A 15,473-nucleotide genomic window follows, 5' to 3' on the forward strand; every position below is an offset into this window, starting at 1 on the left:
GTGAATATAAAAATCTATAAATGCAAACGATGAATGAAATTAAGTGAAATTATTCAGGGACTGGTCCAGACCGTTTTTCTCGAATCTTTCTTTTCACAAGAATCCACTTTATCTGAAATGATAAACAAATAAGCATTTTAACAAATTTTTCCCATTAAATTAAAACAGATATCTAATTTGATTTAAGAAATGGTAATACTACTGAGTTAATGTTAAGGAAATACAATTTTCCACGTCATATTTTAAATTGGATTTATTAGTAAGTCAGGACACATTTTTGTAAATTTTTAACAGTCCTAATACCAATAAACAATACTAATAAATTTAAAATTTCTTTCGAATTTTTTTATTTTCATTTACAGCTGAGCAAGAAAGATATTACAGAATCTCTACAAAACGTGTATTGTGATCATTTTGGAGTGAAACTCGGTGACCAAGATAAAAAATGGACTCCACAAAGTTTGCTGAAGCTGTTTTGAAGAGTTGAGATTATGGAAAAATGGTAAAAGGAAGACTATGCCATTTGCAATTACCCTGATTTGGCTGGCAAGAAGTAACCACTGAGTTGTCAAGGTCCGGCCAGAGAGAGGCAGTTTGTTGCCAGTGGGAGACCGCCCTTGTAGGTAACCCAGTTGGTCGGATCGTCGTTCTCCCCATGCCGGGCGGAAAAGACTTAAGTTCGAATCCCGTCGAAGACGGGAGGAATTTTTAGGGATCTTTTTCACAATCTGAAAAAGATCCCTAAAACTCTGTTTTTTTCTCCCAAAACTCTGGTTTTGGGATAAAATCGACCTCAGAACACACGTAATTAGCTGCTGATGCTCCTAAAACCTTACCAACCACAACTGGTTGATTCCAAATCTGTCCTGCTACCCTTGTAAATCAAACTGGGTTTGATGAAAGAGTTTGTGAAAGCCTCAGGAAGGTCTCTGCTTCAACTACCTTTGTATACTAAATTCCCATCGATTACCCAAAAGGAACTAAAACAAGGTATTTCTGATGAGTGAACTATGAATAAAAGAGAAAAACAAGCATGGATTCTTTTCAGATCTGTTGCTGGGAACTTAGAGAACAACTAGAATCCAGACTACAGGAATATAGTTGAAATATGTTGGCAAAGTTCAAGAAGATGGGCAGCAACATGAGTGTCAAAGAACATTTTTTACACTGCTACATCGACTAATTCCCAGAACATCTCGAAGGTAGTAGTGAAGAACAGGATGAGAGGTTTCACCAAGACAATAAAGACGTGGAGATGAAGTATGAGGGCAAGTAGAATGTCAACATGATGGCTGGCTATTGCTGGATGCTGATGAGGGAGTATAAAATAGAAGAATATGCAAGAAAATCAAAGAAACAAAATTTTCATTCATTGTAAGTTTTTAAAATGATAGGTGACTGATTAGTGGATTTTTTTCACACTGCTTTTTTTTTAATGCTGTTTTCAACATGTATTTAAATACAAAAGTCTGGTAAAAGAAGCATTTTGTTATAATTACAGTGCACAAATTCTGCCAAAATTTATGAAACATCAAAATCTTCGGTGATTTCTTGAAGGAACCAGGCGTGGTGGAAAAAATAAACAGAAGTCATTTTTGAAATCATCATTAGAAAGTGATTAAAAAATACCTTTTTTTTTTGTGGAAACATCAATGATTTTTTTTCAAAATGCAGAACAGTGTTAATTATTCTCTACAGAATCTCGTAAATACCATTAATAATATTAAAAATCTATTTAAGATCGTTAAAATTTATTAATATTAATAAATTAATATAGTAATTAACTTTGTGATCAACACATGGACATAAAACTGAATACATTTCTTCAAGTACTTTGTAAAATATCCAAATAATATTTATTATTATCACCAGTAAATTCGTATTTAAAAAAAAATATCATTTAAGAAAAACAGGGTAACGTCTACCAAATAAATATTTAAAACTATTTAAATCTACTATCTTCAGTGCTTAACATGTGCCATTAATTTCGAGTATAATCCTGTGAAATTCGATTCCAAAAATTCAGTAGACTTGCTTTCCAATTAAAACGTGACCTAATTATCATCAAAAACAAAGATTAAACACTAAACAAACACGTTTACAGTATACTAACCTGTCCATTGTAACAAGAAGGGCACATAATATTGCCAGAAGGCACACTGCCTGGAACGAAGTCCACGACCTATCGAACTCGACTCTGCTTTATCGAAAATTAAATACTCCTTTTTTTCCGTGGTATAAACAGGCCATTTTTCATCGCCTTCAGAGCCATCTGGGGACAAATTAGGATTGCTAGAACACAGAATAGGTGAGATTAAAATAAAAATAAAAAAGGGGCGCATTGGCACTGGACTACAAGCCTGATAGACCCGGGTTCACTTCCCGTTTAAGCGGAAGCGAACGCGTATCCGTCAGGCTGGGAGACCGACATAATAAATCACAATAATTATAAGAAGAATAACAATTAAAAAAATATACCGAAAGTCGCTTCAGCGGACCTACCTCTCCAAGGTCAAAGTTTCTACTGAGGCAGATCGTGGCGCCGTCTGGTTTTACTCGCAAGAACTAATACTACCACTGGACGTAAGCCGAAGCTAAGCAGGTGCACCTCCATAGATGGATGATGTCGAAGAGAAATAATAATCATACTGCGTCGAGTGTGGGGCGGCATAAAGTCATTGGCGTTCAGGCCTCAGGCAGACGGGTCATTTCGAAAATCCAGAGATAGTGAAGTAAGACAGAGACAGGCTGCTGAGGAAGGCAGTGGAGCAAGTGGCGTGTTCCCATATGGCTACGACAATGGAAGGGAAGACCAACCAGCTGAAAGTGCTTCCTGCGCAACTGCACTAATGTCGCATGAAGTGGAGCCTCGAAATGAATACGCTCATCATGCGAACATACTATAAAATAACCAAGCTGCAGACCAATATGGCAATCTACAAGTAAAATATACATACCAAGTGGTTGGAACGATTGCTGGATATTCACGTCACCAAACAGCTAACAGGGGACCAAAGAAGGACCATCGTCACGAAGAATCTGATAGCTCCTGCAATCTTGGAAAACTTCGAGTAGGATGTGATTGATCAACAACAAAGAATATCGATAACACGGAAACAGAGGATGAAGGGCAACGAGAAATGTAACCCAGAGCAGCTGAAGCAGAAAGAGACAAAGGACGAGGTCATGATATCCAAGAATGATTTGAAAATCAGAGAATACTTACACTCAGAAGCAGAACCTCCTCGCAATCAGCAAAAGACTACTCCGATGCAAAGAAGAGCTCTTTTTCGGTACTCCGATATCGAAAGAGAGCTAAAATAAACTACCGAATCTTCCTCGAAAACCAAAGAGCTTTCTACAGGAGTATCGGACAAAAAGTGAAAGTTGGAAATGGACCATACGAGCAGAAGACGATTGAACAATTCTGGGGCAACATATGGATTAGTGAAGTAGGACATTACAGCTGAGCCCCTGGATAGAAATAGAACGGAGGTAAAACAAGGACATAAAAGAGTGAGAGATTCGAGTAGAAGAATAACCAGACCATCAGGAAGTCCCACAACTGGCGAACCCAGAAATAGATAACGCCCACAAGAACCTAGCAGAGCAGTTCACCTGAACGATATGTCACCGTTCCAGAGTTTCTTCATCAGGGAATCACATATTTGAGAGGTGTAAGGAATCTTATAACCAAGATATAAGGAATCTGACGAAATACAGGCTGAACCCCTGTCTCCCAACAATGTGCAAGATCTCAGCAGCTGCAAGACCAGACTGTTCACCATGCTCAACAAACGCTTCATGTAGACGCTTCCATGGTCGGTGTTACTCCCTCTATCTTCCAAAATAGTCGAAACGTGCTGCAACCAGTCCATCCTTTTATTGTCCAAATTCAAACTGACAGAATCAACTGCTCTTCTTCCTTATTTATTCTATAAACTTCTGTTTTCTGGAACAACCTTCCTTCACACTTATTTCCTGAAAATAACAATGTACAGAAACTCAAGTGTAATGTCAAAAATTGTCTTCTTTCATCTTCTCAAACAATGTGATGTATAAAGTTCTATAGGTTTCAATATCTTTCGTGTTTTCATAAAAAAATAACAATCAGAAAAAAAAAATCTTTTGCAATGTAATTTTACTTACATCTTCATGTATTTTTACACGTCTATTGCCTAATGTAATAAATAGTTTGAAAAGCGAAAACTTACCCAGTTCTGGCAAAATTTGCCCATAACCTCATAATGCGAGCGGACAAGATTATTTCTTGAGGGCCACTTTTCGTTGACGGATTCAAATGAAATCCCATCACGTAAAATTGTTCTGCACCACGACCAACTCCCATCCACTTTGGAGCAATTCCTTCTATCAATGGAGGTGGTTTGTGTTGGAAGCTATAAAGATAGACATCATTTTCTGCATTGGCAAAATTTCGGGCAAACTGCTCAGTTGGACACACGAAATGGCGATCACCCACAGACTTATCGACACCACCAATGTAGTCCGAATCTATCCAATCTGTGTATTCCTGGATAATGGACTGTTCGATCAGCTCGTTATCGGAAGGAAAGAATGTCCTCAGAGATTTTAAAAAATCCTTATACGTGATGGTGAGGTCATCAACCACTTTAAAAATGTCGGGGAGGTCTCTAGGTAGAAATATAGTTCCCTCGTTCAAAGTTGTCCCAAGGAGAATGCTCGTGTTTTTAAACTTCTTGTTTTTCAGTAATATTTCCGGATCTTCCTCAATGAAAACTCCATCTCTTATTGGAACGAATGAATAATCCATAGCTCCATGAAGTTTGCAGTCATGATTCATTAAATCCTGGGCATCTTTCTCTCGTAGACACTCCATGACATCATCAAGGTTGTTTTTATCATGAGGACATCCCACGGATTTCGCCAATTTTAGTCCTCGACACACTGCCTTTCTTCTATCTTGCATGGCCCAAGGAGAAGTTGCAGTTCCACTCTGCATGATTGCCCGATTGAACAAGTTTCGACTGAGTGGAGACAGAAGGTGATAACTCACACTTGCACTACCTGCACTCACTCCGAACAACGTTACGTTTTCTGGATCACCCCCAAAATCAGCAATATTCTCTTTGACCCAACGAAAGGCCATGGTCTGGTCAAGCAATCCTACGTTTCCTGGTGCATCAGGACGCCCAAAATAGAGAAATCCTAAACTTGCGACTCGGTAATTCATTGACACTACAATGACCTCTTCCTCAGAAACGAACACTTTTGGATCGTAGATGAACAGATCGCTCGACCCATAGACAAAACCGCCACCGTAAATCGAGATCATAACTGCAGCTTTCTGAGGTCTAGGGTGTGGAACCCACACGTTTAATTTCAGACAGTCCTCTTTAGGATTTTTAGGTTCTATCATAGCTCTCAACTGTTCACTGAGGATTTCATCCATAATCAGAAAGTTTGATTGCATACATGCATTTGGAAGCTCTGTAGCATCCAAGGTATCAGTCCACGCTTCAGCAGGCTCTGGTGGCTGGAAGCGATATTTCCCTACTGGTGGTTTGGCATATGGTATTCCAAGAAATGCATCAACAGATTTCCCGCCTGGTGTATCAATATTTTTACCTTTAATTGGTCCTTTTCGCGTGTTCACAATAAGATCTTCTGATGCTGCTTGTGTTTTAGCATAGTCTCCAAAACAGATTGCAAATGCTGCAATTACAAAGATGCAGTTTCTGAATGCCATTGGTTAAAATATACTTGCTTTTGCTGTTGTGATTATGATGTCTCCCAAAAAATGGATGTCTGTAAGAAGAAGAAAGAATAGTTAGCGGATATACAATGTTTATTACTTGCAAAGAGTTAAGAATTGTATAATTAACTCATTAATTAATCTTTTTCTTTACTATTTACGTTTAATTTTGTATTACTACTTAAAATAGTCAACCAGTCGGTCATTTGCAAGGAATTAAATAATCATTATCCCTCTTTAGCGTTTTCTGATAATATTTTTAAAGACTTCACCACTGGGCTTGCTGAAACAAACTGTTCATCACAGAATATCTTAAAATCGGACTTAAACAACTCCTCCAAGAAATAACAAGAAGTTGTCAAATGGTTGCAAAATCTGACACATTTCTAACTCTGAAATTGTGCGGCATTTTAAAAATTTTACGTCTGACCTTTTTGTCTGTATTATATAATACACCAACTACCAAGAAAATTAGACACCTTTATTATATATAGTAGTGTCAAATTTTGTCCCATTAGGATATTTTTCAGCTGCTGTGGTGTGGTCAGTAGAGAAGCACGAAGCCAACCGCCTTTTCAAACGTATCCCAGACATTCACATTTGCATTCGGATATAGAGAATTAGTGGGTGAGGACAGATGCTATAATCTTGGGAATGTTCCTCGAACCATTCAGATACAATTTTTGCAGGGTGGATAGTTACGTTGTTTGTCTTGAAAGGATTCATCGCAATCCTCATAAAAATGAAGCTTTTCAGGGTGAAGTTGGTCCAATACGACAGAAAGTTATCCATTGGTGGTAATAAGCCCTCTAGTATGAGCTACCAATTTCGTACCAACAGAACATACTCCATGCCATGGATAACCTCCTCCCATTCAGCCGCTTTAGTGGTGGACATGTGATTGCCAAGATCCATGGCGTCCTGAGGTTCATAACAAAAATTCACCCTACCATTGGGGCAGAAAAGTGCAAATCGCGATTCCTCAGACCACAGGAGGTTTTCTAGTGTTCCACAGTCCAGTCTTGGTTGGCAACGCCATTCAGGGGCACGTTCAGTGGATATTCATATGTTGTCGTGGCGAGCACCAGGGATCCCCCTATTAGCCGCTACTATACTTCTTGTGTCGAAGCTTACGCCAAAACCGGATATTTGCATGTAGTGTGTTGGGTGTGGAAATATTATGATATGTTATGTTGTCAGCCAGTACCTGGCTCTTAGCAGGAAGAAGTCGGCAACACCTGGTCACAGATCCCACTCACCAAGAATAGCAACACTCGAATATCTTCAGCAAGCCTAAGCCATGGGAAAAATCATCCCACAACCAGTTCCAGTTGGTCACAGCAAGTTAAAGTTATCTCCATGGTCCCATCCTCTTCAGGGAATGAAGAAGGTTGATAAACCACATCAGACTCAGACGAAAAATTAACAAGGTAATTTCCTCTTCCTGGTCCATTCTTCTGAAGAAATACAGAAGGAAGTTGACGATCTTCAACAAACCAACAGTGATACGGAGCGGAGTTTAGTCCATACTCCATCAGTCAGAGGTCCAACGACAGAGCAGAGTTTAAGGGTTGTCACAGAAAGGTCAAGATTAAACTTGTTATTCAATTAATCAGATTTCCTCCAGTGAACCAACCATAATTTCTTTGTTTTGTCAATTGTAGCTCCTGCAAAACGTGGTTTCAATGACATCTCTCTCTGACAATCAGAAAAATAGCTGCCTTTCTCGTAACTGGAACAACTCAGAAGCCCCAGGAAAGTGCAAATTATTTATCTGATGCTAAGAAAGTCGTGTCATAGCACATGACAACTTACATTTGTAATTTTTTGGTCACTGAGTATATAATAAATTATTAATATCTTAAAATTGGTTTCTTCTTCAAGTTATAATATGAGAAAAAATCAAATAAAGTAAGATGAGGATGTACTTACCCAACTGTACCACAGAAGGCTTACTACAAAGTACGAGGTGCTCACGATTACCTTCAAACGGTGGCTGTTAAGGAGAAATGTATCACGTGATAACCTTGATTAATGTCACTGTTGACAGAGCCATTTCGGTGCCTCCATAATTACGTAATGCTCAGCTTCCGTTCTAGCAAATCCCTTTGGGAGTTGAGCGCTTTTGATCAGTACACAATAGCACTTGTCCAGCGATTGCAAGCTCTTATCAGAAAAAAAAAAAAATCCTACAGATATACTCTAAACACACCCTTAGTATAAGTGTCTGTTCTTAAGATGGTCCACTTGAAATATCGCAATATAACGAAGAAATCGATATACCATTTTTTAATTCATTTTTAATTGATTTTATTGATCGTGTATGGCAGAAGATAATGCATGAAGATATGGCAGAAGATAATGCATTTTATAAGCATCTCTTAACATCCCCCTTTGGTGATATGAATTTTTAATGTCTATTCCATATCCTGGACATGTTACTACACTGCTCGACAAAATTAACAGAACAAAACATTTTTCATGAATATTTTGTTGTGATATCGCCGAATGCAAATATTTGATACAAGAAGAGCTGACCAAGGTCGCACGAGGGCTATGTCAACCAGAACAGACCTCTATCTGACTCTAACAACAAGACAGAACCCAACAATGTCCTATCATCAATTGTCTCTTGAGGTTGCTGCGGGCACAGGTGAAACCTTTCCAACCGGACAATTTTAAGAAGGTTCATTCAAGTGGATTCTACGCAAGGACGCCAGTGATTTGTATCTCATTAATTCCAAACGACAGCACAGTTCGTCTCGAAAGAATCCATTGCAATCTGGATTAAAATGGAGTACTGCAGGGCGGAGTTGGTCTTTTGTTTAGTCGTTTTTGAACAGTCCTTAGTATAGCAGCCATTCGCGGTAATGTGGTTCTGAAATTATTTGATTTAACTTTCCATTAAAACATTGTCCACTGAGTTCCAGTTCCATCGACGACTGGAGGAATTTTATGGGCCTCTTTCATAGTGTGGCTGAATTAGTCGGTCTCAGGTGAGGACAGCATGGTTTTTTCTCTAGGAAATTCGGTTTTTTCGTCCAGGAAACAGAAAATCGAATAGGGTTTTAGGAATGCTCCTAAAACCCTAAAAACTTTAATATGCTTTATAGTACATCAGGACAGAACAACAGAACATAGTTCATCTTTGCAATTCAAAGATGGATTTTGTTCTTAAGTCCTGAACAAAGTCCATCTTTGCAATACTACTACAGCGAATTCAAGAAACACTGGAAAAAATCAGGTTGAAATATAAAATTATAATCTACCTACACTAATTGTCTCCCACAAGGTTAACTGCTAAATAAAGCAACCTTGAGTTGCAGATTGCGTCACTGTTAAGGAGAAATACTTCACGCAACAGCCTTATTACAGAACAGGAACATCCAGCATCGCCACTGTCAACACATCCGTTTTTTGTAGCCCCACTAATTATTCAATACTGCGCATCCGCTATCATATTTCACAAAGCTCCATCTCTTTGACAGTTTAGTGTCTTTCAACCCTGGTAATTGACGTTGTCTCTTTGCGTTGAACATTATCTCAACAGATAATGGCGTTCTAAGCTTAGTCTCACGATTGCAGGCTCTTATCAAAAGAAATATGAACCCATTGCAAACTTAGTGTAGTAATAAGAGGCCATTGTTACTAAGATCCACTTGAAGTTTAAAGGTATCTGTATTTCTTGTACCTGGGTATAATTATAAAGAAATTTGGAAACATGGTAATCTTGCAAGCGATGATTTACTGGCAAGCGATACAATTTTGGGGGGAAGGCATTTTTGTTCATTTTCTTATAATTTTTAAACAATAAGGTGAATTTATTTTTAAACTCAGGCATTTCATGGCCACGGTGTGAAAAAGGCCCATTACAATTCCTCGCGTCATCGATGGAACTCGAACTCAGGTCTTTTCCACCTAAGTTCGATTCCTCCTTTTTTTTTTCGTAGAACGGCGATTCTACAAACTGTGCTACATAGGAGGATCCAGTGCTTATGCCACAACAAACTAACTCAATATTGCACTGGTCATCCATGTCAACTGGGTGCAGTGCCTTATATTATGTGCTTCTTAATTAAAAACATAATTTCTCAGCATTGAGAAGCTGGAAACTTTTAGGAAGAAAGCAAATAGTCAGTTTATTCAAGCTTTTGATAATGGAAGATCAGAAGAGATATCTAGAACTTACTTCTTGTCACCAGCAGAGGAGAAAGAGTTCTGCAAATACCACAAATTATTGTTAAGAGACTTTTGTCGCATGTTTCTGCCACCAATACAAGGAGTAGTTATATATCCTTCCATTATTTAAGGAAGGAAGGTTAAAAGAATTAACGCTCTGGCAGACTGGCTGCATAGATAATGGAGATCTATCACTAATATTTCAAATGCCTACTATGTAAAAAATGCACTCATTGAATACTGAATTGTAACCACTTCACTTCTAATGGACTAAGCGAAATAGCTCGCAGAATTAACGAACAACACCACAGTATTAAAGAACAACCAAAGAGCTTCGGCTGTTGTTTTATGCTGTGGAGCCACCAACATCCTGGTCGGACACTGGAGGACTGTAGACAAGTAGTGAGCTGGTCAGATGAGTCCAAATACCTGGTGAAATACGCCTACGCTACCACCTTCTTGTGTGGCGCAAGCAACACGAATCCATGGATCCATCATGTATGAGGCCACTACAGGCAGGTGGCGGTGATTGCATAATATTGAACATGGAGGTATGACGGCAGCACTTAGAAGACCACCCTGCCATGTTGCATTTTTTCCTGGACAGAAACGCGATCTCTAAGACGATAATGCGCGTGTCGTCGGGGTGGGTTGTAGTGTGCTGCTGTTGTTGTAGGATTTTAATAGCATCAGCAATCAGGGTCATATTGCTCAGTGGTTCTGTGGTCCATTTTCCTGTACTGTGCACGACTGGTTCGAGGATCACAGTGAAGATATCACTCATCTTGATTTGTCTCCAAATTCGCCTGACCTGAATCTAATGGAACCCCTTTAGATTGTTTTGGAACGGAAAGTGAGTTGCACGAACAGATAACCGTCATCTGTTCACACACTGTGAGAAGAGATGACGTTTCAGACATCTACTGGAGTCGATGTCTAGGAGGTGGTGGACAACCTATGACCTGCCAGAATCATTTGGTAGTAATCTGTGTATAGGAAAACACGGTAATCGTTTTACTATTGATGGATACCTGAAGAAAGCTTTTATGGATTGTACTGAGGATATTTTTAATGATTTAACAGCAAAGAAGACATATCAAAGAAATGCCATTGTCCAATCGCACTCTTCAATGTAGAATCAGTTATATATTAAAACCCACATGAAAAATTACCAATTTCTAGTGATGATTGTACTCCTCTTGATGAAAGCACGGATATTAATAATATCGCTCGATTGGCAATAATTGCTCGTTATGGTCAAATTAGTTCGCAACAAATTCTTGAGGAGTTGTGTGTATTAATGTTAGAGGAGGAGGATTCGGCATATTTACCAAGGGATTGGACATTTTGAATAAATTAATGGAATTTGTGCCCTCGTTGGTGACATGGTTGGTAGAATCGCCGTCCCCTCACCACACCTCGTGGAAAAGACCTGAGTTCGAGTCTCATCCATGACAAGAAGAATTTTTACGGACATTTTTTACAACGTGGCTGAATTAGGCGATTTCAGTCGAGAGTAGCATGGATTTTGTCCAGCAAACAGAAAATCGACCACAGAACTCATGCAATTCACAGACAGTATACACGGAGCAATATGCCCTTAGTCGATGACGCTCCTAAAATCCCCCTAATAACAGCAACATAGTGGAATTTGTAAATTTTGCTGATGGAAGACAGATGGATTTAAAGAAAATATTTTTTGGAACTACGGAAGGTGCTCCAGCCCTGTTTGGAAAAAAATTGGCTTTGTAAAGTTAGAAAATGAAATTGGTCATCCGATTATCATTTTGTTTTGTAATTCGTGAAGAAAGTTTGGCTGCTGAGACATTTGTAAAGCAACTAACTGAAGTTATGACTTTGTGGTGAAGGTCATAAATATAAGTGTAGATGTTCATCTATAACATATAGGCGATTTAAATCTTGTTTTGGAAGAAATTGCGTATGAATATGGTGACTTATCGCTACAATTGGAAGTTTGTTGGCTGACCAGAGGCTAAATTTTAAATAGATTTATAGCCTCTATGAATGAAATTGAAATATTTGCAGAAAATTACCAAATGAAATGCATTAAATCCATTACAAAGCAGGCTAACAAGAGACAATTCAGAATCGTGGGTGCGGTTAAAATTAATAAAATACCAATCATATTTATTAAACCTTTCTGGAGAAATTCAGCATCAAGGAAGGAATTCTTACGCTTCATGTACTTTCATCGATTTATTGTATGTTGAAAGAATAATACTTGAATCCATCCCGAATTTGGCAATGCCCGCACCAAGATGTACTCATAATCTGGATTTCAACCAAGAGATTTCCCAATAATTTATTTTTGCATGATGGATAGTAAGTCAACAGCGAGGATTCAGAAAAGAGAATGGAAATGTTGAAAAATTACATCGAACATAAATTCCGTTCCAGAGAAAATAATGGAGTCACTGAAGTGCAGAACGATGCACACAGGAGCTCAGTTATACTTCAGTCACAGCTGGGGTTTGTTAAAGGAAAATCTTGTCTCACCAATTTGATTGGGAACTGTGATGCAGTGACAAAGGAACTTGATGCAAAAAATACATTTCATAACATATACTTGGATTTCAGAAAAGCTTCTAATACTATTGCACATGGAAGACTGCTGTAAAAACTAGAACACTGAGGCATTATGGGCAAGTTCCTGCTGTAGATAAAGGAATGTTTCAGTTGGAGAAGCTGGTCATCTGTGGAGTCCAAAAGGGTTCGGTGTTTGGCCCATTCTTATGTAGATATCTTAAGTTCTACGGGTCTGGTCTGGAAGCTTCATTTTAGAAAGGATATATAGAGAAGCTACAACGAATACAGAGGAGGGCAACGAGATTGGAGAGGGGAACGAAAGGTTTCACTTACCAAAGCAGACTCAGATATGAAAATTTCGACATCTCGAGAAGAGGCGCTTGCGAGGCGAACTGATTCAGTTGTTTAAAGCGTTGAATTGTTTGAGAAAGGTCAATGTTGATGGGATTCTTCCTCTTGCTCAGACAACGCACATAAATTCAAATTGAGGAACGATGGTTGCAGAATAGATGTGAGGAAGTTTGTCTTCAGTCAAAGAGTGGTTGAGTGCTGGAACAAACTTCAATCTCATTCGGTGGACGTGTATTACCTTAAATAAATTCAATGAAGAACGAAACAAAGTGTGGAAAGGAATGGATAGGTCAAGTGGGGAGGGTTTTTTTATATAATTTATTTTATTTTATTTTTTTAGCTTATGCTGTATAAGCTTTCTTTCTTAAATCAATTGTAGTAATACTAATCAACCACAGAAGCCTTCCTGGGTACCACTGTTGGTAGGATCACAGTATTCTCCACACTGGACGGTAAAGGCCTGACTCCGAAACCGGATGATGCCATGACGAATTTTTATGGGCCTTTTATACAACACAACATGCCGGGATTAGCTGGTCTCAGGCGAAGATAGCATGGTTTCGTCCTACTAGAGACTAAGTTTTTCATCCACCAAACAAAAAATAGACAGACAATATATACGGAGCAGCATGGCCTTATTCGCCGATACTGCTAAAAACCCAACAACAACATCGGGCCTGTAGTGTGCTTTTAGAAGAATCTTCAACAAGGGCCATATAGCTCTGTGTCTTTAAATTGCATGTATTCTGTGGTCGATTTTCCTATACTGTGCGAGAGTGTCTAGAAGAACAAAATAAAGATAACACTCAACTTGATTTGTGATATTGCCTGCAAATTCATATTACCTCAATTTAATTGAACATCTGCAGATTGTTTTGGAACGAGAAGTTTGTTTACATTGTCCATTGCAACCGACTGCTGTCGAGTCGTGATTTTATTTTTCATCCCACCGAAATAGGCAAATTGATGATTAGAAACCTGAAAGTTAGCTGTGAAAGAACCTATATGGATCCTTAAGAGTAAGAAGCCCGACTGTTAATTTGGTACGGTTGGTAAAGAACACTACGGACTGTTTGAGAATCTCGCGGGGAAGGTGACAATTTGCAGTTTCACCTCTGGGATATATTGATAACTCATGCTTTTAGAGAAATTCTTGTATCACTTCTGCTGATGTGTACTGTAATACGTATGTCAATTTTCTTAATGAGCACAGAGTTCCGATTTCTTTGAGGATCTACCTGCATTGAACAGTCACTGTCTTTAGATGTTTATGAATGAACTTTAAGGATCTACCTGTGTTGATCAAACACTATCGTTCGATGGGAGGGGAACTTTGAGGATTTACCCCTATCAATACGAACAAATCCTCAAAGAACATAGCTCATATGCCACCCGCGAAAGATCTCTTTATCAAATTGGTTGGGTCCTTCTGCCTTGTAATGTGAAACTGATAAACTGATAAGATGGACAGTATATACGTACTGTCCATCTTATCTTAGCGTTTATTTGTAAGATTGTTGAAGTTTTTAATTTCAATAATTTATTGCCTATTTTTAACTTTAACAGAAAAGCGACCCTCATTGCTTAATGAGGATGTGTTTAACTCAGAACAATTTTCTTTTCATTTTTTTTATTTATTTTACAGTTGAGCAAGTGAATATAAAACCAAATGCAAACGATAAATGTAATTATGTAAATTTATTTACGAACTGGTCCAGGCAGTTTTTCTCGAATCTTTTTGTTCACAAGAATCCACTTCATCTGAAATGATAAATAAATAAGCATTTTAACAAAATTTTCCCATTAAATTAAAAGAAATTTCTAATTCGATTTAAGAAATGGTAATACTACTGAGTTATTTTAAACTGGATTTATTAGTAGGTCGGGATACGTGAAGGTCCGGCCAAAGAGAGGCAGTTTGTTGCCTGGATCAAAGAACATTGTTCAAAAACCACTGGTACACCGCCCTCGAAGGTAGCACATTTCGGTTGATTGCCGACCTCTCCACACCGGGTGGAAAAGACCTGAGTTCGAGTCCAGTCGATGACTGGAAGAATTTTAAGGGGTCTTTTTCACAAAGTGACTGAATTAGTAGATCTGAAGCGAGATTAGCATGGTGTTTTCTCCCTGAAATTCGTGTTTTGACTGATGCTCCTAACTGGTACACATCACGTATGCCGTCTTCTATAATTGCACTTCAAACTGGGTTTCAAGAAACAGTTTGTGAAAGCCTCAGGAAGGTCTCTGCTTCAACTACTTTTGTACTAAATTCCCATGCATTACCCAAGAATTTTTTACACTCCCACATCGACTAATTCCCTGAAAAACTCGGAAGTGGTAGTGAAGAACAGGGTGACAGCTTTCACCAGGACATTAAAGACCTGTATGAGAGGTATGCGAGGCAATTGGAATGTCAACATGATGGCAAATTATTATTGGATGCTGAAGAGAGACTATAAAGGAGAAGAATCTGCAAGAAAATCAAAGAATCCAAACTTTGACCCATTGTAGATCATTTTTTAAAATCACAGGTGTAATTTAAATACAAAAGTCTGGTAAAAGAAACATTTTGTTATAATTATTTTCCATATAATCTCCTCAATAGCGTTAATAATGTTACAAAACTATTTAAAATCGTCCAAATTTATTAATATTAATACAA

At 38.3% G+C, this 15,473-nt stretch overlaps 1 protein-coding gene and 1 pseudogene across 2 annotated transcripts; both read right to left on the bottom strand.

The window, feature by feature from the left end:
• On the bottom strand, positions 1-14,540 carry LOC150091908 (acetylcholinesterase-like). Of its 2 annotated transcripts, none has more exons than XM_090377405.1 (4): positions 14,522-14,540; positions 4,215-5,787; positions 2,114-2,292; positions 1-112 (listed from the first exon to the last, which is right to left on the bottom strand). In XM_090377405.1, exons 2-4 carry the CDS (start codon positions 5,726-5,728, stop codon positions 54-56), a joined length of 1,752 nt encoding a protein of 583 aa, XP_090233531.1. In that variant the 5' UTR covers positions 5,729-5,787; positions 14,522-14,540; the 3' UTR covers positions 1-53. The 2 variants fall into 2 exon arrangements, with proteins under 2 accessions (XP_090233531.1, XP_090233522.1); XM_090377396.1 differs by lacking the exon at positions 14,522-14,540 and adding an exon at positions 7,667-7,745.
• Positions 14,510-15,473, bottom strand: part of LOC150091909 (acetylcholinesterase pseudogene) — a 6,266-nt pseudogene continuing 5,302 nt past the window's right edge.

The sequence above is a fragment of the Mastigoproctus giganteus genome, chromosome 1, assembly GCF_048544385.1.
Source record: "Mastigoproctus giganteus isolate SK-2022 chromosome 1, ASM4854438v1, whole genome shotgun sequence".
NCBI lineage: Eukaryota > Metazoa > Arthropoda > Arachnida > Uropygi > Thelyphonidae > Mastigoproctus > Mastigoproctus giganteus.